Here is a 24816-nt window from a genome sequence, read left to right as displayed (position 1 = left end):
GACAAAGTCCTGACCAGCAGACACAGGATCTGTATAAATGAATAAAACGGTACTTTATTAAAAATATAATTTACTCAAGTCAAATCCATAAGAGCTGCAAATATATACGGCTATGATGATAAAAATTTGAAGCTCAATCACTATTACATCCTCAATATTGCCAATCTGTACTTGGGGAACAAATAATAATGGCCATACTTACTTGTAACTGCTACATGTCTGTTGGATTTTCCTTCATCAATTGTATCCATGACCTCATCGGGACTGCAAACAAAACGTTCGGTGCACCCCTGCATGACAGGGGAAGCAATAATATAGCCAATTTTATTTACAAAATAGTTTTAGAATATCATGGGAAAAATGCAATTATGTATTTTACTCACCTTCACATAAGGTACTCTATTTTTATCTTCATGGACAGAGAGATTGGTCTTGGAAACTGAAAAGAAAAATATTATCTTATCATCCAACATTACCAAATAGTACATATATTTAATGTTTAGTTTTAGCTTAGTTTAGAGAAACAGAACCTTCGGCTCACTGAGTTCGTGCCGACCAGCGATCCCCATACACTAACACTGTCCTACACACACTAAGGACAATTTACAATTTTACCAAACCAATTAGCCTACAAACCTGCATGTCTTTGGGGTGTGGGAGGAAACTGGAGATCCCAGAGAAAACCCAGGCAGGTCACAGGGAGAACGTACACTTTCATATTTGGTATTCTTTATCTTAGTGCAAAATTATGAGAAAGCGTCCAGATTTTTAAAATCTCAAAGAATAATTAATGACCTAGAACTTGCTTACTACAATGAAGGATATGATTGCATCTTAAGAATTAAATTCATGGACAGCTAAACAAATATTCAGAGGTTGCTATCTATGCTGCGTTCTTTAACGCATTTTGCAGAAATCAATGAACTGAAGAGAATTTTGGACATTTATTTACAACCTTTCTCGCCACAAAACAAAATGGCTGAAATACTCAACCATGTTGAATAAGGTATAACAGAGTCTCTAAAGTGTACTAAGTCATAATAACATCTGGCTCTTAGAAAATAATTGGGGGGAATTAAAAATTGTCAGGGTACAAAAGGCCAAAATCTGGTTTATGCCTGTTTCAAGAAATGCAATCCCATCAGCTCCGTAGCTGTGGGATCTAGAGTTCCGCAAGTTATTCTCTTGAGCGGTATTCTTTTTCTTTTAAAGCCATGTTTGACTCCTTTTCCATCAAACTTACAGTGAGGAGGATCTATATTCAGACTCAGAATAACCTTTATTGTCATCCAAAAAAAAGTCTTTTGGACGAAATTCCGTTACCCACAGTCCAACAATAAGAGCAATAAAAATAAGCAATTCCAACTACTCGAGTTTGCCCAATCAAGCATTTCAGAATTTTCCAGTTACAATATTTTTAAGCGACTGGTTTTTCAACCCTCCAAATCTTAATAACATTTGTATCCAATCTTTATTTTGCTTTCCAAAAATGTATCCAAATTAGTAAGTCAGAACAAAAGCGGTAAATACTGGAATGACTGTGCGGAGTTTGTACGTTTTCTCTGTGACTGCGTGGGTTTGCTCCGGGTGCCTCAGTCTCCTCCCTCATTCCAAAATCATGTAGGTTGGTAGTTTAATTGGCTTTGTACATTGCCCCTCGTGTGTAGGATGCGAAAGTAAGATAACAGAACTAGTGTACGGGTGATCGATGATCGGTGCGGACTCAATGGGCTGAAGGCTCTGTTTTTACGTTGTATCTCTAACCTCAACTAAGACTGCAGGTTAGGCAGCCTAAACAGAACAGGTAACTGAATGGCGAGACAAACAAAGTGAGAAAAACAACAGTTGGCCTCTTAGACCCCATCGCTCGAGTTCATCTGTTGCCAGCCCTGATATGCCCTGCTTTATTTTTTCGCTCCCAGTTTCATCCCCCCTCTCTCCCTACTAAAATCAGTCTGGAGAAAGGTCCTGACCTAAGACGTCACTTATCCATTTGCTCCAGAGATCCTGCCTGACCCGTTGTAACTCCAGCATTTTGTCTGGTTTTGATTAAAACAATTGACGTTTTGAGGGAAGAACTCAAACCATAATTGGATAAGCAAGAAAGGCAAGCACGTTTTAAAACAAGGGGATGGGTGGAGAGAACAGAGGGAATGTCAACTATCAGAGAGAGGGAGAGGAAAAATACAAAATATAAACAGAACTATAGTCTTTATATAGTATATATATATATATATAGATTTATTCACAAAATGCTGGAGTAACTCAGCAGGTCAGGCAGCATCTCGGGAGAGAAGGAATGGGTGACGTTTCGGGTCGAGACCCTTCTTCAGACTGATGTCGGGGGTGGGACAAAGGAAGGATATAGGTGGAGACAGGAAGATAGAGGGAGATCTGGGAAGGAGGAGGGGAAGGGAGGGACAGAGGAGCTATCTGAAGTTGGAGAAGTCGACGTTCATACCACCGGGCTGCAAACTGCCCAGGCGAAATATGAGGTGCTGCTCCTCCAATTTCCGGCGGGCCTCACTATGGCACTGGAGGAGGCCCATGACAGAGAGGTCAGACTGGGAATGGGAGGGGGAGTTAAAGTGCTGCGGGGAGAGATAGAAAAGAGTTACTCTAGATTCAATTTTAAGAACTGAGGTTTGTAACATACCCAAATTGATTTTGTGGTGATGGTAGTCAGGCTTACATTGGGCACCATTTGGGGGAATGTAGGACAATTTCAGAGTCCAACTGGATCAGAGAATTAAAGTAGATGACTGGTAAATCAGGGTCACTTTTTTTTTTTAAGACAGAATGGAATTGACAAATCAAATGATGGCTTAACAATCGAGGCATTGTCCTCTGGTTTACTGACTTTTGTGCAAATGGACTGAACAGGTAACAGAACTTAAAGGAAAAAGACCGGGCATCACTTATTTATAATGTTTCCAAGAGGAACTGGAAATTACTTTAGATGAAGAAATGTATTCAACTTTCACTTGTATATAAATCTGGGGAAATAGAGCAGGGAGAAAAATTGAAGTGGATCAGAATTTTACTGGGCAAACTGACTTTAAAACCTTGCTGGCTGGTCATGATTTTGGAGAATTCCTGGTGTTTCATGACAGTTTTAATGAAATCCAAAGCAAGCAGAATGGACCACATTTCACCTTCAGCTAGGCATGTTACAGCTCTCAGGATAGCAATGAATTAAATAAATAAGCAGTCTTTGCTGTACACGTCAAAATTTGCCAAGTTTGATGTAACAATAACTCGGTTTCTCTCTCCACAGATACTGCCTCACATGCTGGGTACATTCAGTTATGTTTTACTTCAGATTTACAGAAATTATGGCCCATATCTGAGTTCCAGTATTTCTTTTCCTCTTGTTGTCATATATCTGCTCCCGTTCCTACCTTCTTCAGACCCATCAGCTGCACTTTTAATAAGCTTCACCATCCTCTTTCAGAATACACCAACATTGACTGCAGTCAGTCAGCCTCTCTTGGTCCATCCTCTCCCAGCAGTTTAATTTGTACTTGTCACCCTCCTCCCTTTACCATTATATCAAAACTTAATATTCCAACTTTTCTAATCCTAATGGAAGGTCACTGACCTGAGAAACAGGTCACTCTCTCAACCTACATTGCCTGATCTGCTGAGTGTTTTCACCATCTGCAGATTGTAGATTTTATATACTAGTGTCTATAAATGTATGGGTTTAAAAAAAAAAACATTAACATGAAACCAATACAAAATAATATATTTAGCTTATCCACATTGTTCTGTGACACCAATTGTCTAAAACAAATAAAATACTGCATACTGGAGCAAGATCGGTCTTCAGTATTAAGAAGCCAACTCACTACAAAAGCACAAAATGCCAACTGAAAACCAAATATTAAAAACAAACAAAATCTAATCACTCAAATGACAAGCAACATCATTTACTGTCATGTTTTTTAAAAAAGTTTTCTCCAACTTTCCCAATGTCCCTCAAATCCCATCAGTGGTTATCAAATTTAATGCTTATATTTCAATATATTAAGAAAAGCACAAAATCTTTTGTATCTTCAACAATGCAAAAATATATTATCAGACAAGATTGTTTTTATCAAGCCTCTTACAGCAGACAAAAAATAAGTTAAGAATTGATGGCAAGTGATTATGTAGAAATTTGGAAGTCAATGGGAAGTCCAACATAAGAGACTACAGAAAGCTGTAAACTAACAAAAGTCGAATTTTGACAATTCCTTGAAAGGAAGGATTAAAAGAATCATGCTGGTAGCAGATCTCAAGTGACATGGCTTCACTGTACAAGTTTTCAGATTAATATAAACAGAAACTGGTGAGATGTGGTTGGAACAATGAGAAAATCCATGCTGAGGAGCAAGTGCAAAGTTACAAGGATGTTTAATGACTCACAACTTTCAGATTTTATAACCTACAGAAATGTCCACATGACAATTTCTTTGATTCTGCCCAAGATTCAAAAGGAAGCTATTTTTTCCATCAATCCCAACAAATACACACAATTTCTACACAAAGGAAAATGACTAACTAGTGTTGCGATAACTCAAAAAGGTAACATTTCATCTTACCATCCAAAAGATCCCTAATCTTGTCCAAATAAATTTCAAAATATGAAACCTGAAAGACAATTCAAATAATTAATCACAGAGAAAGAGTGATAATTTAAGTACATTTTTAAAAAGCAGAGAACAAAAATAGAAATACTCAGCAGATCAACATTTGTGGGGGGAAATAGAATCAACCTTTCAGGTCAACAACCTTTCACGAGAAACCAAACCTGCAGAATATTTCCAACAGCAATCAAATGTCAGCACAGATAGTAGCCATTTGACTCATCCTTGTCCAAATGGAGTCATTAAAAAAATTCAAACTTCAATCCATCAACTTTTAGTTATTAAAATTCAAGGGCTCATTCAGGCTTTCTTCAACAAATTGTGTTGCATTTTCTGCCTTCACCATGGTTTTTATAGGAAGTGTGTTCAACCATTTTCATCCACATAGCAATTACTTTAAATCTGTATTAACTCTTGAAATCTATTGTTTCACATGATACAATGGTGGAATCTCTGCTTAGCTTTCTGTCCTTCCCCCTTCTTCAAGGATTACAAAATTATCAGGGCCAATCTCTCATCAAAACTCCAAAGAAGTTTGAGGAGTCTGAAGAAGTGTCTCAACCCGAAATGGCGTCGCGGGGCTGGAAACTTGAAGTGTCCTGAGCTAATTCTGCTACGACCATCGTCTACTGTACAAGTGAGGCTCCCATTGATTGTCACCCTTTTCAGGACGGACGATGAGTGATGTAACATTCGAATGATGGACATTGAAAGAAGAACCCGAAACATTACCTATTCCTTTTCTCCGGAGATGCTGTCTGACCCGCTGAGCCCCAGCTGTTTGTGCCTAACTGCCATTTCAACCAGCATCTGCAGTTTCTTCCTACAAAACTAAAATTCAGCTCTGGTAGCATCCTCAAATCCCAGACAAACCCTTTGCAATATCTGTCTTAAATACAGGGACCAGAACAAAACAAAATTCTCAAACAGCTTAGGAGTTCTTCATGGAAGGAATGCTTTCTTACTTGGTCCCATTCATATGTGACTCAACTGCTCTTTGAAGTTTCAGCAAAAAACTGTATATGGTAGAAACCCAAAACAGAACAGAAAAAGTTGGATATGCATAACAGATCAAATAGCACCCGAAGGGGAGCTAAACAATCAATGGTTTGAGTCAATGAACTTCCATTGGAACTGGAAAAATGAAAGTCTGTTTTAATTTTAGAAATTAGTCTGGAGAGAAGTGGGAATGTCTATGATAGGGTGCAGCCAAAAGTTGTCAAAGTAACAATTGTTGCAAAAAAGTAATTGGGGAGACAAAAACATTAAATAATCAGTACAGCTAGAAAGAAAATGGTTCCTGAAATTGTTAAATTCAATCTGGAGGTAACCGAATGAGACGAAAGAGAAGGTACCATCCACCAGTTCATGTTGGACATCACTTGAGCTATGCAGGATGAAGACAGAGGTCATGAGGGAGCGGAACAGAAAATACAGGTAACTACTCAAAGCTTTCCAATTGTTCTCTACACTAATGCCTGGTTTGTTTTGGACCATTTCTTTTAGAAATCACGTGTGTAATTTATGTCTAATTTATGTTTTGTGTGTTTGACTCCGTCTGTGATGCTGCTGCAAGCAAGATTCTTTGTACCGATATCTCATTGTCCTTGTGCATAATACAATAAACTTGACCCAAAACATCAACTTTGCTTTGATGCTGCCTGACCTGCTTCCAACATTTTCTTTTTTGTTTGAAATCTTATTGCTAATTTTCAACTTTTAAGGAAAGGCTCAACATTTTTACCTTCAAGGAATAGGTTATTCTACATAGAGTAGGTGATAAATACCAGCCATAACATTGATATTTTCAAAAATAAAGTTTTACCTTGATGTGGAATTCCAAATTTTCATCCATGGAGTAAATATAATTAAAAATATCTTGGGCTATTCTGGGAATTATTCCCATACAATCAGAATCGTGAAGTGTTCCCTATATTTAGAAATGAAAAAGTGATACTGTTAATGAGATCCAACAGCAATTTTTTTTAAAGCATATGAAGTAGATTACATATATATATGTTCAATTTCACCCATATGGATATGCCTATCCACCGATTAATTAGCAAAATAGTGGATGAACTTCAGAGATACTCTGTGCTGATCTCTTGTGTACAAGGAATGACTTACCTCCATTGTGTGAGTTTTACCGGAGGCCGTTTGCCCATAGGCAAATATTGTACCATTATATCCATCAAGTACATCTGGAAGATCAAAAGGCAAAATCATAAAATGATCATAACAAATACTCACAGTGATTCCTGCAAGCACTTTAGCAGTCAACAAAATCAAAATGAGCAAGGAATTGCCATTATCCTCGAAATTTACAGGCATTACAATGTGGGACTGAGCTTACACTTTACGTTACACATAACAATCCCACTAATGCAAATGAAATTCTCCTGCCAGCTACAGAGGTCTGCAACTTCATTCCTAACTACATTTGCTTCCAGTCTTTATAAATCAAACAATAACTGGTAGGCATTAATCGATAAAAGTACACAGAAAAATTTGAGTGCTTTTCTTTTTCAATTTAATGGTTCATATCAGAAGTGTTTGTTTCCATGCTGTATCATTCAATCATATAATTAGAACACTAAATTAGACAGGAAAAACAGTGAAAGTCAAGTCATGCTCAAACTACAGTGTATTACGGTCAGACAACATCTTCTTTCCCCCAACCCCTGCAATCAGTCTGAAGAAGAGTCCCAACCTGAGACTTCATCTATCCATGTTCTCCGGGGATGCTGTCTGACCCTCAGAGTTTCGAAAGCGCTTTCTATCTTTCCGGAAAACCAGCAATTGCAGTTCCTTGTTTCTACATTGAAAATGCACTTCCCAGTTCCAGTTTGGGGCATGGAATCCTTTCAAGCCCAAGGTGGTGCAGAGAATTGGCAAGGCATTGAATCTTGCATCAGTTTTTAAATATTTTGAAAGATTAGTAAACAATCATGAGCATTTGGCTCATGTATGGAAATATTTAAGAGCACAAATGATATTTATTTAATTCTGGATAACTTTTGAATTGTGCAACACTGTGCCAACAAGATGCAAACTGGTAATTGGAAAACTTTGGCAATTCTAACAATTTCAGCACCAATAATTCCCATTTATATAAAAGCCTATGTTAAAATTGACAGAACCAAAAGAGTGATATTAGGAGAGCTGATTAGCAACCTTGTTAGAGGTTTGGAGGATCTTTAAAGAGAACAAGGAGACATTTGAGTAAAGTTGAGATAAACATGGAATTTCAGTGCTCTGAACAAAATATAAGAAATGCAATGCAGTCGCTATTGATTAGTGGAAGGGAATACCGCAACATAGTTTAACATGAAACAATAAGCAAATCACTTGATTTTACCATCATGAATGCAGTTGCATAATTAAAGTTGGTTTAATGGTAGAACTACTTGGACCAAGTATCTGCGTTTATGAGTGGTTTGAATTTCTTATCAGTTCGGCATTCATATGCGAAATAAATTTGAACCTCCTGAAGTCAATTCACTGGATGAATTTAAAAGAGAGTTAGATAGAGCTCGAGGGGTTAGTGGAATCAAGGGATATGGGGAGAAGGCAGGCACAGGTTACTGATTGTAGATGATCAGCCATGATCACAATGAATGGCGGTGCTGACTCGAAGGGCCAAATGGCCTCCTCCTGCATCTATTTTCTATGTCAGACAATCAATCCACTGTATGTTTCTATGTCAGACAATTAAGCCCAAAACCTTCATTACTTATAGTACATAATAGGCACAATGTAATTGTGTAAATTCTTTAGTACTCAAATTTCTGAAACAAATTCAGTGCAGCTCCTTTTCATGTACATAACATACCTTTGACAATATTTTTTGCACAGGCATTGTATACTTGTTCTTGCGTTGAATTTGATGGAAAAACATGGTCATATACGTAGGATCTGCCCTGTAAAGAAATTATTGAATCAATTAAAACTGCATATTCAAAATGTTTTATATAGCAATTCCCTGTAGCCATATACCGCATCGAAAATAACACTTCCGTATTTTGTGATTTATATATTTAAAATTAAGTACAAATAAGCAAGATTATTTGCACCTAATAATCTTTCTTATTTGTATCAGCAAGAATATTGCTGAAAAGCTGTGTGGTTTTAAAAAGTAACAATAACAATGCCCATTCAAGAACCAAATTTGATGACCTCCAAAGACATAGCAATAAAGGCATTAGTTTAGAAACAAGGAATTGCTGATTTACAAAGGAGACACAGTGCTGGAGTAACACTGCGGGCCAGACAGCATCTCTGGAGACCATGGATAGGTGACGTTTTGGGACAGGATCCTTCTTCAGACGGGTATAAATTTATAATTTTATAAATGACCAATACAAAGGCTGTTTGAAGATATGCATAAAGAAGAAACAACGTCCGAGAAAAGATCCCAACCAGAAACGTCATCTGTCCATTCCCTCCACAGATGCTGTCTGAACCGTTTAGTCCCTTCAGCACTGTTTTTTTGCTCAAGATTCCAGCATCTGCAGTCTCTTCCGTCTACATAAAGATGCACATGGATATTGGAGACACAAAAAATGCAGATACCAGAAGGAATGGCATCCTGGCAAGAGGAAAAGTGGAAGAAGGGGTAGTCAAGGTAACTTTGGGTTTTTATGGGTTTGTAGTAGACATCACATGTGGTAGAGACAGGGAGATCGAGAAAGAGCAGAGGTATCAGAGATACTGCCCTCCATAATGTTTGGGACTAAGACCCATCATTTATTTATTTGCCTCTGTACTCCACAATTTGAGATTTGTAATAGAAAAAATTCACATGCAGTTAAAGTGCACATTGTCAGATTTTAATAAAGGCCATTTGTATACATCTTGGTTTCACCATGTAGAAATTACAGCAGTATTTGTACATATTCCCCCCATTTCAGGGCAATCTTTAGCTTATGCTTGTTTTGGGGGCTAGTCCCCTTCAGTTTTCTCTTCAGCATATAAAAGGCATGCTCAATTGGGTTCAGATCGGTTGATCTACTTGGCCACTCAAGAATTGACCATTTATTAGTTTTCAAAAACTACTTTGTTGCTTTAGCAGTATGTTTGGGATCATTGTCTTGCTGTGGAATGAACCACCCGCCAATGAATTTTGAGGCATTTGTTTGAACCCGAGCAGATAGGATGTGTCTTTGCATTTCAGAATTCGTTATGCTACTACCATCAGCTGTTGCATCATCAATGAAGATAAGTGAGTACCTTCAGCAGCCATACATGCCCAGGCCATAACACCCCCACCACCGTGTTTCACAGATGAGGTGGTATGCTTTGGATCTTGGGCAGTTCCTTCTCTCCTCCATACTTTGCTCTTGCCATCACAATGAATGGCGGTGCTGGCTCGAAGGGCCAAATGGCCTCCTCCTGCACCTATTTTCTATGTTTCTATGTCTATGTTTCCATCACTCTGATATAAGTTAATCTTCGTCTCATCTGTCCACAAGACCTTTTTCCAGAACTGTGGCTGCTCTTTTAAGTACTTCTTGGCAAGCTGTAACCTGGCCATCCTATTTTTGCAGCTAACCAGTGGTTTGCATCTTGCAGTGTAGCCTCTGTATTTCTGTTCATGAAGTCTTCTGCGGACAGTGGTAATGGACAAATCCACACCTGACTCCTGAAGAGTGTTTCTGATCTGTCGGACAGGTGTTTGGGGATTTTTCATTATTATAGAGAGAATTCTTCTGTCATCAGCTGTGGAGGTCTTCCTTGGCCTGCCAATCCCTTTGCGATTAGTAAGCTCACCAGTACTGTCTTTCTTCTTAATGATGTTCCAAACAGTTGATTTTGGTAAGCCTAAGGTTTGGCTGATGTCTCTAACAGTTTTATTCATGTTTCTCAGTCTCATAATGGCTTCTTTGACTTTCATTGGCACAATGTTGGTCCTCGTGTTGATAAACAACTATAAAAGTTTCCAAAGGTGATGGAGAGACTGGAGGAAAGACTAGGTGTTGAGAGCTCTCATAAGAGAGAAATCTAACTATGTGCACTTTAACCATGTGTGATTTCTTTTCTGTTACAAATCTCAAATTGTGGCGTACAGAGGCAAGTAAATAAATGATGGGTCTTTGTCCCTAACATTATGGAGGGCACTGTAGTCCAAGTGATTTTAAGGGTAGAGTAGAAGTTAGTACAGGTTCACTGGCAATTTTAATAATGACACAATACACCTTTGACCCACTAATTATACCCCTCCCATGTCTCTAAAGCACCATGGACTGCAAATTTAAAAAAATTAAACAAATATTAAATGTAAATTCAATGTGCTTATGCTTGACATGACAATTTTCACTTGGACCTTGCTTAGAAGCCATGACTAAGGTTAAATGTAAGCAAAATAAACTAACAATTGCACAAAACTGAGGGATCACCAGCAACAACTACTGATGTGAACAAATAACTCTTTCAGGATGGAGTGACACACCTGAAAAAGTGCACGGGCAGAAAACAGCACAAATAACCACAGTAGAAGACCACAGTAGAAGACATAATTGAGGAATCTGTGTGTTTTACTGGAAAATAGGATCCAGGAATGCAACAAATAACAGGATATAATTATCAGTTTGTACAAAGTGCTGGCCCACAACGGGGAATACGCCCCGATCTTTATCAACGGGGACAGTGTGGAGAGAGTGTCCAGCTTCAAGTTTCTGGGCACTCACATTTCAGAGGACCTCACATGGTCCAATAACACTGCTGCGCTGGTCAAGAAGGCACAGCAACGACTGTTCTACCTAAGAACACTGAAAAAGTCTGGTCTACCCCAACAGCTACTGACGACCTTCTACCGCTGCACCATAGAGAGCATCCTAACACATGGCATTCCTGTGTGGTATCTCAGCTGCACGGAGGCAGAGAGGAAAGCTCTTCAGCGGGTAGTCCACAGAGCTCAGAGGACCATCGGAACACAGCTACCAGCCTTGGAGGGCATCTACAACACACGATGCCTCAGAAAAGCCACCAGCATCCACAAAGACTCTTCACACCCCTGCAACAGTCTGTTTGAATATCTACCATCGGGCAGACGATACAAGGCCTTCTACGCCTGCACCTCCAGACTCAGGAACAGCTTCATCCCCAGGGCCATAGCTGCTATGAACCAGCCCTGCTGAGCCGGATGGTCACATCGCACAGTGATCCGGCACAGATCTACTTGCACTTTATTCTGTTTTAAAACTGTTTCAATTTGTTTCATTGGTTTGTTTAAATTAATACTGAGTAGCTAATTAATTTATTGCATCGTATGGGAGGCGCATTCCCAATCTCGTTGTACCCCTGTACAATGACAATAAAGATATATTGTATTGTATTGTATCTTGAGTACTGCATACTGATATGGAGATATCCCACCTTTGGAAGAATCTAAAAAGGAAACCAAATGGATCAACAGTCAGCGTGGATATGGCAGAGGGTTGGAGAGGGGGTGGGGAAGGGGGTTCCAGTCGTTACACTAGAAAAGGTGCAAGTAGAGGTTATGGTGAAGGCAGCATTTGGCACATTGGCCTTCATTAGTCAGGGCATTGATTGTACCAGTGCCAATGAAGAGCATGGTGACCTGCCTCAAAGACCAACACATCCACTATAATCACTCTAAAGTGCTTTGAGAGGACCATTCTGGTGTGAATCAACTCTTGCCTCAGAAATGACCTGAACCCACGTCAATTTGCCTGTAACAACAGGTTAACAGCAGGTGCTATATCACTGGCTCTCCACTGTGGATAACAGAAACATATACCTCCAGCTGCTGTTCATAAACTACATCTTGGCATTTAACACATCATCCCCCCCAAACTCATTACCAAAGTTCAAGACCTGACCTTCTGTCCTCTCTTTTGCAACTTGTTCCTTGACTTCATCATTGGGAGACCACGAAAAGTGTGGATCAGTAACAATATCTCCTCCTCACTGACCATCAACATGGCTACACATCAAGACTGTGCAATTAGCTCCCCTGCTCTACGGCCAGGACTGTGTGGCTAAGCTCAGCTCCAATACCATCTATCATTTCGCCAATGGCAATGCTGCAGTTATGGGAATCACGGTTGGTGATGAGACAGTCTACAGGAGAGAGATTTAACCCCCGATTGAATGGTGCTGCAACGATCACCTTTTGTTCAACGTCAACAATAGTCTGAAGAAGGGTCTCGACCCAAAACGTCACCCATTCCTTCTCTCCAGAGATGCTGCCTGACCCGCTGAGTTACTCCAGCATTTTGTGTCTACCTTCAACAATACATTAGTGGGTATGGGGTGGAGAGTTAGCAACTTCGAATTCCTGGGTGTTGACATCTCACATGACCTATCCCGGGCCCAGCACATTGATGCAATAGCGAATTTAAGGATAAGCTGAAAAAAAGTGCAAAGAGGTCAAATGTGTTTCTATTTTTTTTTAATGAAGTGGGCAGCAGACTAGGTCTGCATTTATTTCGGAAAAAGACAAAATGCTGGAGTAACTCAGCGGGTCAGGTGGTATCCTTGGAGAACATGAATAGGCAACGTTTCAGCTCGGGAAGGATACTCTTCAGGAAGGGCTCTCCTCAATAACACAAAACATTTACGGCATGCGTGACAATAAACTAAACACGAAGTCACAGTATCAGGGAAAGACGATGTTTGTATGGATTGAAAATACTGTTCCATGCAATAACCAGAGAGGAAATCGATCTTGTTACGATTGGAAGTACTTAACCAGCAGGGTATCCCATTTATCAATTACTTGCAATTTGCATAAATTGTCAGGAGGGCGCAGAGTTCACGGTATACAGGTTTGCTGATGACATGAAAATAGACAAGGCATGGTGTGATGAGAATATCTGAACATTGCACTAGGATACAGGTAGATTGAGTAAGTGGACAAACCAAGTACATAACCAGGTATTCGCTTGCTTAAATTGCCAAATATTAGTAGGCAGGTGCAAGTAATTAGTAGAAACAAGGAACTATAGACCCAAGATAAATAGAACATTGGCATTTGTTGCAAAAGCATTGAGGTTAGAAATAGGGAAGCACCGTTCAGACCACACCAGAATCGAGTTTTGGTCCTCCTATTTAATAAAGTGTTACAGGTGTAAAAAAGGTAGGTCAAGAGAGATTCACTAGGCTAATTCCTGGGATTCAAAGGTACAGATTCAGGTTAGTTTATTGTCATATACACCAAGGTGCAATGAAATGCCTTGTTCACATGAAGCTCAGAATAAATAGTGCACATGATAAATACAAGAGTAAATACAATGAATAAGTGAATGAATAAGTTTATTGACCAAGTATGTGCATATACAAGGAATGTGCCTTGGTGCTCCGCTCACAAATGACAACACAAACATACAGTTAACAATTAAGAATAAACCATAAACACATCAAAACAATAAGGATACAACATTACAGTCTAAACATGTGGGTGAAAATAAACCAGAGCCTAAAGAGATTACAGACTTTGATTATTGAGTAGAACTAGTACTCGTGGAAAAAAGCTGTTTTTATGTCTGGCTGTGGCTGCTTTGACAGTCTGGAGTTGCCTTCCAGAGCGAAGTGCTTCAAGGATTTTGTGGCCAGGGAAGTTTACATCCCCCAGCCAAGCCTGCGTACATGAGGCGCAAACGCAACTCGTTGACCAGGTATCGAGGGTGGAGAGTGACTCCCGGACTCCATGGTCATTGTTTGGGGGACTTTAAGAAGGCCAACCTCAGTTTGGAAAACTGACGTGAAATACGGTTGAATTTTGCAAGATTATTGTGCAATCCAAATTATGTCATCCTATCACGAGCAGCTGAAGTAGATAGGTCTATATTCTTTGGTCTAAAGAAGGGTCTCAATGGGAAACGTCACCTCTTTCTTTTCTCCAGAGATGCTGTCTGATCCGCTGAGTTATTCCAGCTTTTTGTGTCTATATTCTTTGGAGTTCAGTTGAGTGAGGGGTGGTATTATTGAAGCATCCATGATCATAAAGGGACATAACATTGCAGATGGTAGGATGTTTCTACAAGTGGGAGAAACTTGAATGAGGGGACATAGTTAAAAGATATGGGGGGCAGACTTTAAAACCATGCAGCGTAGGAACTTCTTGCTGTGTCGATCTCTGGAATTCTCTGCCCTGGACAATTTTGGAAATTAGATCTTTGGCAGTATTCAAAGAGGAAGTAGATGTTTTTTTAAAAGATCAAGGAATCGTGGGCAATAGAGAATTAACACATAATTGGAGATAAGATCTGGCATGATCATATTGAACGACAGGGCAGGCATGGTGACTAAATGGCCTACCCGTGTTCCTATTTTGTGTTCTTTTTAATTTTATTTACAATATTGCAGCTGGCTTCTTTCATTGCTTACGTAACAGCAACAATATTTAATAAGGAATGGAATTTCTCATGCATTTTAGCATACATTGACCAGTTTACCAGTTTCACACGCTGTTTCTCTGAGATCCTACCTTTCCTAGCCAACAATGGACTTACCAAGATCATTTGTCATCACCCATCCTTTTACCCCAGAGATGCTGCCTGACCTGTTGAGTTACTCCAGCATTTTGTGTCTATCTTTAAAATAACACCCATGTCCACACCTCCAACCCAGGAGCCAAACAAGCTTTCCAGGTGAGAGAGATTCACTTCCAACAACCTCATCTGCAGCATTTGGGGTTCTCAATGTGTCCTCCTCTACATCAGAAGGGTCAAATGCATACTGGCCTGTCTTTACCTCGCACCTGCACTCCTTCCACAATGGCTGACTGGAGCTTATAACTTAATAATTCATGGAAGCAAAATATGGCCATTCGGCCCATCGCATCTACACTGTCATTCAATCATGGCTAAACTATCTTTCCTTGTCTACCCCATTCTTCCCATAACCCTTGACAACCTTACTGATCAAGAATCTTTCAAGCTCCACTTTAAAAATACGCAATAACGGCCTCCACAGCCGTGTGTGACAATGAATTCCACCGATTCACCACCCTCTGGCTAAATAAATTCTTCCTAATCGCCTTTTTAAAGGTACGTCCTTTTATTCTGAGGTCGAGTCCTCTGGTCCTAGACTCTCCCACTAGCGGAAACATCCTCGCCACACCCACTCTATCCAACTCTTTCATTATTCAGTAAGTTTCAATGAGATCCCCCACTCATCCTCCAATTAGTACAAGTCCTGAGCCTTCAAACACTCATCATACATTAACCCAAACATCCCCGGGATCATTCTCGGAACCCTCCTCTGGACCCTCTGCAATGCCTGCAGATCCCTCCTCAGATACGGGGCTAAAAACTGCTCACAATGCACTGAATGTGGTCTGACCAGTACCTTAAAGCCTCAGCATTATATCTCTGTTTCCAGATGCAGGCCATTTTAATTCAATTTTCCATTCCCATACAAAGCTGTCTGCCTCCTCCGGCTGCCTTGGTGAGGCAGAGTGCAAACTATTAGAACAACAACTCATATTCTGCCCAACAACCCAACTGAATGAACACAAAATTCTCTGATTTCAAGTAACCTACTTGTCCTCCATTCCCTTTTCTATCTTTCTGATCTACCCAGGTCCTTTCACACACCACTTTCCAAACCACCACTCTCTTCATGCACCCCCCCCCCCCCCCCCAGAAGCTCACTATATTCTCTCCCCCCCCTCCCTCCCTCCCCCCACCACCTACTCCATCACCCACACTCCTCCCACTGGATCTCCTATCCCCTCCTCCCTACTGTTTCGATCATACCTCCCTTATTTGGTCCCACTTTTGCTTTCTATCTGAATCCATAGCCTGCAGCCCTTTGTCATTACTACTCACCTCTGAGCATCTAATGCTCTCTCTACCCTCTTCTACCTATCCTCACCTAGAGCCACCTATTGCTTACAAGCTTTTGCTTCAACTCTCCCCCTCACCTCATGTAGCCATAATCTCTCTACTCCAAGTCCAGATGAAGGGTATTCATCCAAAAGTTTCCTTTTACTGCCACAGATGCTGACAATTAGGGGTGATGCCTGACCCACTCAGTTCCTCCAGCAGTTTGTAGTTTTGCTGCCAAAATATAAATTTGACTACTTCGATCAAATACTAGCTTTACAAATCTCATCCTTATTCCAGAAAGGAACTAAAAAACCAGATCACCATGACTGCAACGATCAGGGTATTGGGAATCTATGGAACTCTTCTACAAAAGGTCTGTGCAAGAAGTCTTTTGAATACATTTAAGGCAGATCTAGATAGATCCTTGCTAGAGGTGAAAAATTACTTGTGATCAGCCAGAAATGTAAATTTAAATTTGCAATCAGATCAGACACGATCTAATTGAACAGCAGAGCAGGTTGGGGGGGGGGGGGGGGGCTGTGGCTCCTACTCCTTTTTCTGGAAACAAGAGAAGCAGAGTCTGGAATCTTGAGCAAATTCCTGAAGGAATAGGATGGGCTAGACAGCATCTGTGATCATCATTTGTGATTTCACAGATGCTGCCTGACCCACCGCATTCCTCCAGCACTTTGTTTTCTCCTATTTCTAATTTGTATGTTCGATGAATTCCTATGTTATAAAAACCATCAATCAATCCTAATGTTTTTTTTAATGTTAGATTCATCAAGTGTTTAATCGGAAATCGGAATAGGAATATTGAAAATATCTTTTGTTCTATGCAGAATATTGGAGTTTGCATACCTTAGGTGAACTGTAACTGAAAGGGTTACAACTGTTTCCAATCAAGTTCTAGTGCACAGGAGTAGTCATCATAAAAAGTACATATATTTTGGTATAACATGTTTAAGATTGCTAGGCAAAGTAGAAAACATCCAATGGCATCAGGAGATATATCACTGAAGTCAATACATATAAATAAGCGAGTTTAGTATTACAACTGTGCATGCCCATGTCATGGGTCATTTGGGATAAACATTCTCACCAGCTGAGCTACTGTGTGTAGACAGACCTGCGTTTCATACGTATTTCCCAGTTTTGCTTCTTCGAGGTAAGAAAATACTACTTTCAAAACTATTAACTAGGTGTATTTATGGTTCATTTGTACAAAACTACGACGATTTTGATGGTTTAATTGGCTTTTCCTTGGTCGCTTGCTGGCCCGCTTTGGTGAGTGAGCATAATATGAAAAGTATTTGTGGGGTTTTCACCTCTGACTATACTAGTCCACGGCCACAGGCTGGATGCACGTTTGTTGACTTCTGAATGAGTTCTGCATGTACATGTGTAAGTAAAGTAATGTAGTACAAAACTTGGTCACGAGTCTCCTGACTAATCATGTCTCTTCTGCTTCCCATTACATTGGATATTTTTAATCAGTTTTTGACATTCTAATTTTCAGTTTATAATCTTGTGATTGTATAAATTAGTTCAATATACTTGCACCATTTTCTTTTGCATTATAACTCAGTATGTAATGGACATGCTTACAGATCGTGATTTGATAAAGTCCATTCAGCCGAAACAAATAATAAATAAATGCCCAGCACTGAGATGCATTCTCGACTGCACAGAGATATTTATAGAACGACCACTATAAATGGCATCTACAGTTGCAGGCTTTGACATGGTCCAACTATAAGAAACACAACACTGTGAAACTATTGGTTGGAATTGCCCCAAACGGCATGATCACATTCTTATCAAAAGCTTGGGGTTGGGCGATCATCTGATACACACATTGTTAGGAAGAGTGGATTTTTGAACATAGTTGATCCTGGGGATTGCATAATGGCAGATAGAGGATTTCCCATTCAAGACTTGATGTTTCACCAAGCCTATTGAGAGATTCCCCTCCCAGCGGTGGTTATCAGCAAATGACCAGAGAAAAAGTACACAAAACCAAGAATGTTGCCAATGTCCGCATTCATGTTGAATGGGCCATAAGTCGTCTAAAGTGATTTAACATCCTGAGAAACACTTCACCCATCATTTTAGTTCCGCATATTGATGATATTTTCATCGTCTGCGCAGCATTGTAATTTACTGCCTCCATTGGTGTGTAAATGAGATGTTGATGCACTTGCAGATCATTTTGATCGGATTTTCAACCAGATTTGATATGAACTGAAATCCAGAACCCACAGTAAATGTACAGAAGTTCATACAACTCTTAATTTCTTTCATTTCATTTAATCATTTATCAACCAATGTTTCAGTGTATATTAGCCATTAAGTTACATGTATATGTTTAGAAGTAGTTACACAGAGTTCCGCCCAATACATACACAGTTTATACAGCGCTGCGTTCGCGATCACTAGCAACACTCTTTGATTATCCCGAATGACCTTTGACAAATCCCATAATTCCTTGCATTTATCGAGATATTGAACTCGCTTATTGAGAATGCTCTTTTTAGCCCATGCTTAACTTGACCTCAAAATGCCAGTGGAAACACTGGGTGCCAAATGCAAGTGTTCCATTTCCTGGCACTGACATTACTGACCTTGATAAATTTAAAAATAAAGTCAGAAGCACTTGCAACTACGCATCCAATCCACAGACTGAAAGAATTAACTCCTCGAGTCAAAATTCTCAATCTCATCCCAATTAGGTCTGTGGCTTCTGTGGTCAATGACATTGGTAAAATAAATAGCAGAGCAAGAATATCCAAAAGGTATAAAAACAACAACAATTTTTTTTCCCAACAGATCATATAATCAATGAAACCTGTTGAGTTGATACTTATTAGAAAAATACAATAATGTATAGCAGTGTAACTGGAAGCAAGTTAGGGTCAACTTAAAAAGGACAAAGTGCTGGAGTAACTCTGAGTCAGGCAGCATCTCTGGAGATCATGGAAAGGTGATGTTTCGGGCCAGAATCATTGTTCTGTTGAGTTTAGTTTTGATTTAAGTTTAGGAGCAAGGAGGTCCTACGGCAGTTGTACAGGACCCTGGTGAGACCACACCTGGAGTATTGTGTGCAATTTTGGTCTCCTAATTAGAGGAAGGACATTATTGCTATTGGGGGAATATACAGTGAACTGGCACAGATCTATACAGTGAACCGACGCAGATCTACTTGCACTTTATTCTGCTTTAAAACTGTTCTAATTTGTTTCATTGGGTTGTTTAAATTAATACTGACTAGCTAATTAATTTATTGCATCGTATGCGAGGCGCATTCCCAATCTCGTTGTACCCCTGTACAATGACAATAAAGATATATTGTATTGTATTGTAGCATAAGTTCACCAGGTTAATTCCCGGAATGGCGGGTCAGATATATAATAATAATAATAATAAGCATTTATTTTATATAGCGCTTTACCAGGTGCTCAAAGCGCTTTACAAAAACAGTCATAACATAAAAACAAACAGACAAACTATCCTGACAGAGAAGCGGCGAACAAACAGCGCCAGCGTCCTCTCACGTCAGGGTCCGGCAGTAGACAACAAAAAGCACAGGACACACAGATACAATTTTAACACAAACAGCCATCACAGTGATTGCTCCAGGCACACCCTCACTGTGACGGAAGGCAAAGAAAAGACATTATCTCCTCCTCATTCTTCTCCCGTGGCGCCACGAGGCGATCGAGGCTCCCAACTTTTGAAGCCCCCACCGGGCGATGGAAAGTCCGAGGGCCGAGCCGAGCCGAGCAGGCCGATGAAGGTCCTGAGCCCCCACCGGGCGATGGAAGGTGCCGCGGCCAGGCCACGCAGGGCGATGAGGGGCCTGCGAGCGGGTCGATCGTACCTCGCGCTCTGGGGCGGTCGAAGCTGCTACGGCTGGAGCTCCTGAAAGCCGGTCGCCAGCCAGGGACCTGCGAGCTCCCGATGTTGCGGTCTGCAGGGCCCACGGCCGAAGCCTCCGAGATGGTAAGTCCAGGCCCTGCGACTGGAGTCTTCAAGGTCGATCCCAGCTGGAGGCCGCCGACTCCACGATGTTAGGCCGTAGCGCGAACGAAGATACGACACGGTAAAGGTCGCATCTCCGTTGAGGAGGAGATTAGAGAAAAAAAATGTTTCCCCCACCCCCCCACATAAACAGAGTTAAAAATAGAACAAAACGTACATTAAACGATGACAATAGACAAAAAACAAAAAAAAGACAGAGACTGCCGGTGAGCCGCAGCTGCAGAACACAGCCACGCCCCCTTATGATGAAAGAATGGGTCGACTGGGCTTGTATTCGCTGGAATTTAGAAGGATGAGAGGGGATCTTATAGAAACATATACAATTATTTCGTACAGGGTAGATGCAGGAAAAATGATCCCGATATTGGGGGAGTCCAGAACCAGGGGTCATAGTTTAAGAATAAGGGGTAGGCCATTAAGGACTGAGATGAGGAAAAACTTATTCACCCTGAGAGTTGTGAATCTCCGGAATTCTGTGCCACAGAAGGCAGTGGAGGCCAATTCACTGGATGTTTTCAAGAGAGAGTTAGATTTAGCTCTTAGGGGGGCTCATGGCATCAAGGGATATGGGGAAAAAGCCAGAACAGGATACTGAAGAGAGAAAAGGCAGGATAAAGCACAGCAGGTGGACACAGGTGAGAGAGGGGGGGGGATTGATAGGCAGATGTTTGGTACAAAGGCCAGAGATAAAAGCAGGAGGTGGGAGACAGACAGTTTGAAGAGTTGCAAATTGTGAAGCCAGGGGAATGAATGTTGGGAGGGGTGGGGGAAGAAATAGGTGAGAGTCAAGCTGGGCCACAGGGAAGGGGGGGAGGTGTTAGAGATTACCTAAAATTGGAAAATTCAATGTTCATACAAATGCATCGTAAGCTACCAAAGTGGAATATTGTCCATGCCGTTGGGGTATATGCTGCCGAAGCAAAACCAAAGGGGCAAACCATGCGGCCAACTTAATTCATTTGATTGAACGTGTAACCAATTATTCACAGATTGTGGGCACAATGCTATTAAAGGGCAGTGAAAATTAAGTGCAGTCGATTGATACAGCGAAAAACTTCATTTTGCATGCCAGCTGGTATACATTTTAATTTACTTTTTTGGTATGCAGTCCAATATACGATTTACGTCTGAGACAGCAATGACGTCTCCATTTAGGTTGCATCTGGACCAATCTCCTGAACCAAAACAGTCAAGTTGGAGCTAGTCAGTTTCCTCAGACCAGCACTGTACAACTTTCGGTATTGGATCCTTGCTTCAGTTTCTACATTGAAGCAGGAAGTGGGAAGTACAGCCTGGTGGCTCTTACTTCCTAAAAAGTGTTGAGGGAACAACTGGCTACGATCTAGTAATTCTCCAGGAGTCATTTTTTTAGTTTAGTTTGGTGATACAGCGTGGAAACAGACCCTTCAGCCCACAAAGTACACGCCGACCAGCGAGCTCCACACACTAACACTACCCTACACACAGTAGGGACAATTTTACCAAGCCAATTAGCCTTCAAACCTGTGCGTCTTTGGAGTGTGGGAGAAAACTGGAGCACCCGGATAAAATCCACGTAGGTCACAGGGAGAACGTAGAAACTCTGTACAGACAGCACCCGTAGTCAGGATGGAATCCGGGTCTCTGGCGCTGCAAGGCAGCAATTCCACCGCTGCGCCACCGTGCTGCTCAAAGATACTAGAGGAGCAAGATGAACCACTCCCTTTGAAATCGCCTATACTGAAGTGTAATACGCAAAGAAGCGTAACGTCCGCCATTTTAGTAAGCAAAACCCACCGTTCGTTATGCCTCTCGCAGTGTAATCAATGTTTTGGAGGAACAGTATGTGTGATGATACCATAAAAATGCAGAATATATCTCATCTATCAATTCACAGATTTTTGTTATTTTTCTTTTTTAATGTTTCTGCAAGTTACTGCCTAGTAAAATGGCACCATGCAATACTATGGTTTTTAGGGTTGAGTGGTCTATCTAGCTCTGCTCTATTATCTTTGGTGCTGCTATTTTCATAATTTAGTGATTTTTACTTAGCAAAATTAGTAATTTTCACTATTGCTCCCCAAAACATATCAAACAATTTGAATATCAAATGATTGACAATATAGCCATAAATGGTAGAAATGAGTTGCAGATACTGGTTTACAAATCAACTGCAAATCAGACACTGATTATAGCAATTACATGAAAACTACAATAGTAGTTTGTAAGGTCTAAGTTTTCCTTAATCACAAAACTTTAGTTTACATCAAAGGGTTAATCATTCAGACCACAACATTTCAGTCATCCATACTAATCTATATTAATCCCATTTCACAACATTGGGTCATAGAAACATAGAAAATAGGTGCAGGAGTAGGCCATTCGGCCCTTTGCGTCATTCAATATGATCATGGCTGATCATCTAAAATCTGTATCCCGTTCTGGCTTTTCCCCCATATCCCTTTAGCCCTAAGAGCTAAATCTAACTCTCTCTTGAAAACATCCAGTGAATTGGCTTCCACTGCCTTCTGTGGCCTACACCTAAATGGCCTACCCCTTACTCTTAAACTGTGATTCCTGGTTCTGGACTCCCCAACAATGAAAACATTTTTCCTGTATCTAGCCTGTCCAATCCTTTAAGAATTTTATATGTTTCTATAAGATCCCCTCTCATCCTTCTAAATTCCAGTGAATACAAGGCCAGTAGACACATTATTTAATCATATGTCAGTCCCGCCATCCCGGGAATTAACCTGATGAACCTACGCTGCACACCCTCAATAGCAATAATGTCCTTCCCCATAATTGCACACAATACTCCAGATGCAGTCTCACCAGGGCCCTGTACAACTGCAGTAGGACCTCCTTGCTCCTAAACTCAAATCCTCTCGCAATGAAGGCCAACATGCCATTAGCTTTCTTCACTCCCTGCTGTACCTGCATGCTTACTTTCAATGACTGATGTACAAGCACACCCAGGTCTTGTTGCACCTCCCCTTCTCCTAATCTGACACCATTCAGATAATAAACTGCCTTCCTGTTCTTGCCACCAAAGTGGATAACCTCACATTTATCCACATTATAATACATCTGCCCACTCACCCAGCCTATCCAAATAACCCTGCAGCCTCATAGCATCCTCCTCACAGCTCACACTGCCACCCAGCTTAAGTCATCCGCAAACTTAGAGATGATATATTTAATTCCCTCGTCTAAATAGTTAATATATATTGTAAACCACTGGGGTCCCAGCACTAAGCCTTGTGGCACCGCACCCATTGGATCATTGGAATAAAAACTGGTTAAAGCAGAAATACCAGTTACGATACCAAGTCAATGCAACACTGCAATTAAAATAAAGAGACTGTTAAAAGTCACAAAAATTATGTTGGTAATAAACATAATATATACACTCTGGTTAGACTACAAAGGACAATGGCATTGACATGAGAATTCTGAATTATGAGTAGGTATCACAAAATGCTGGAGTAACTCAGCAGGTCAGGCAGCATCTAGGAGAGAGGGAATCAGTGACGTTTCGGGTCGAGACCCTTCTTCAGACCCGACCCGAAACGTTACCCATTCCCTCTCTCCTAGATGCTGCCTGACCTGCTGAGTTACTCCAGCATTTTGTGATACCTTCGTTTTGTACCAGCATCTGCAGCTATTTTCCTACACTGAATTATGAGGACATCTACTAATTGATTTCGACAGGAATAACTATCAAAGACACTAGAATCCCATGCAATAAAGTGGAAATTAACACATGAGAGGAAAGATCGGGTTTACACAAAGGGTGGTGGGTGTATGGAACAAGCTGCCAGAGGAGGTAGTTGAGGCAGGGACTTACGCAACATTTAAGAAACAGTTAGACGGGTACATGGATACGTCCATGTACCAAATGCAGGCAGGTGGACTAGAGTAGTTGGGACATGCGGTGTGGGCAAGTTGGGCCAAAGGGCCTATTTCCACACCGTATCACTCTATGACGTTATGACTCTATGACTTGTAAACTAATGCTGCAAATATGTATAGACAAATCACATCAGTGGTACTTATGTAGTGAAACCATAACATTTTAAATTAACCATTTAAAATGCCCAACTTTGAATGGAGACAGAGCGGACCATCCTTCAGATATACAAGGTTGTAAATAGCGCCAAAAAGATAAACTCATGCACAAATTGCTCCAAATTGGCAGCATCACCTCTTCTTCGATAACCATCAGCGAAGGGGTACTCAAGGCTGCACACTCAACCCTCCTCTCTCTAAACCCATGACTGTGAAGCCAAACACTGTTCCAGCTCCATCTTTGAATTCGCTGAGGCCACCACCATTGTTAGAATTACGGATAATGATGAGTCAGAGTA

The 24816-nt window shown here is 40.7% G+C and overlaps 1 protein-coding gene across 3 annotated transcripts in view; it reads right to left on the bottom strand.

Moving 5' to 3' along the window:
• LOC144608118 (kinesin-1 heavy chain) overlaps positions 1–24816 on the bottom strand; it is a 331882-nt gene that overhangs the window by 50973 nt on the left and 256093 nt on the right. For 2 of the 3 annotated variants that reach the window (XM_078425482.1, XM_078425492.1), the window contains exons 2-7: positions 8464–8551; positions 6759–6832; positions 6457–6561; positions 4587–4635; positions 384–439; positions 203–290 (exon numbers count right to left, since the gene is read on the bottom strand). In XM_078425482.1, the coding sequence (XP_078281608.1) occupies positions 203–290; positions 384–439; positions 4587–4635; positions 6457–6561; positions 6759–6832; positions 8464–8551 (460 nt within the window). Of the gene's footprint in view, positions 1–202; positions 293–383; positions 440–4586; positions 4636–6456; positions 6562–6758; positions 6833–8463; positions 8552–24816 lie in introns of all 3 variants that reach the window. The other variant, XM_078425501.1, reaches the window with a different exon arrangement.

Source organism: Rhinoraja longicauda, chromosome 2 (assembly GCF_053455715.1).
Source record: "Rhinoraja longicauda isolate Sanriku21f chromosome 2, sRhiLon1.1, whole genome shotgun sequence".
NCBI lineage: Eukaryota > Metazoa > Chordata > Chondrichthyes > Rajiformes > Arhynchobatidae > Rhinoraja > Rhinoraja longicauda.
This window is presented reverse-complemented; position numbering and strand designations above follow the sequence as displayed.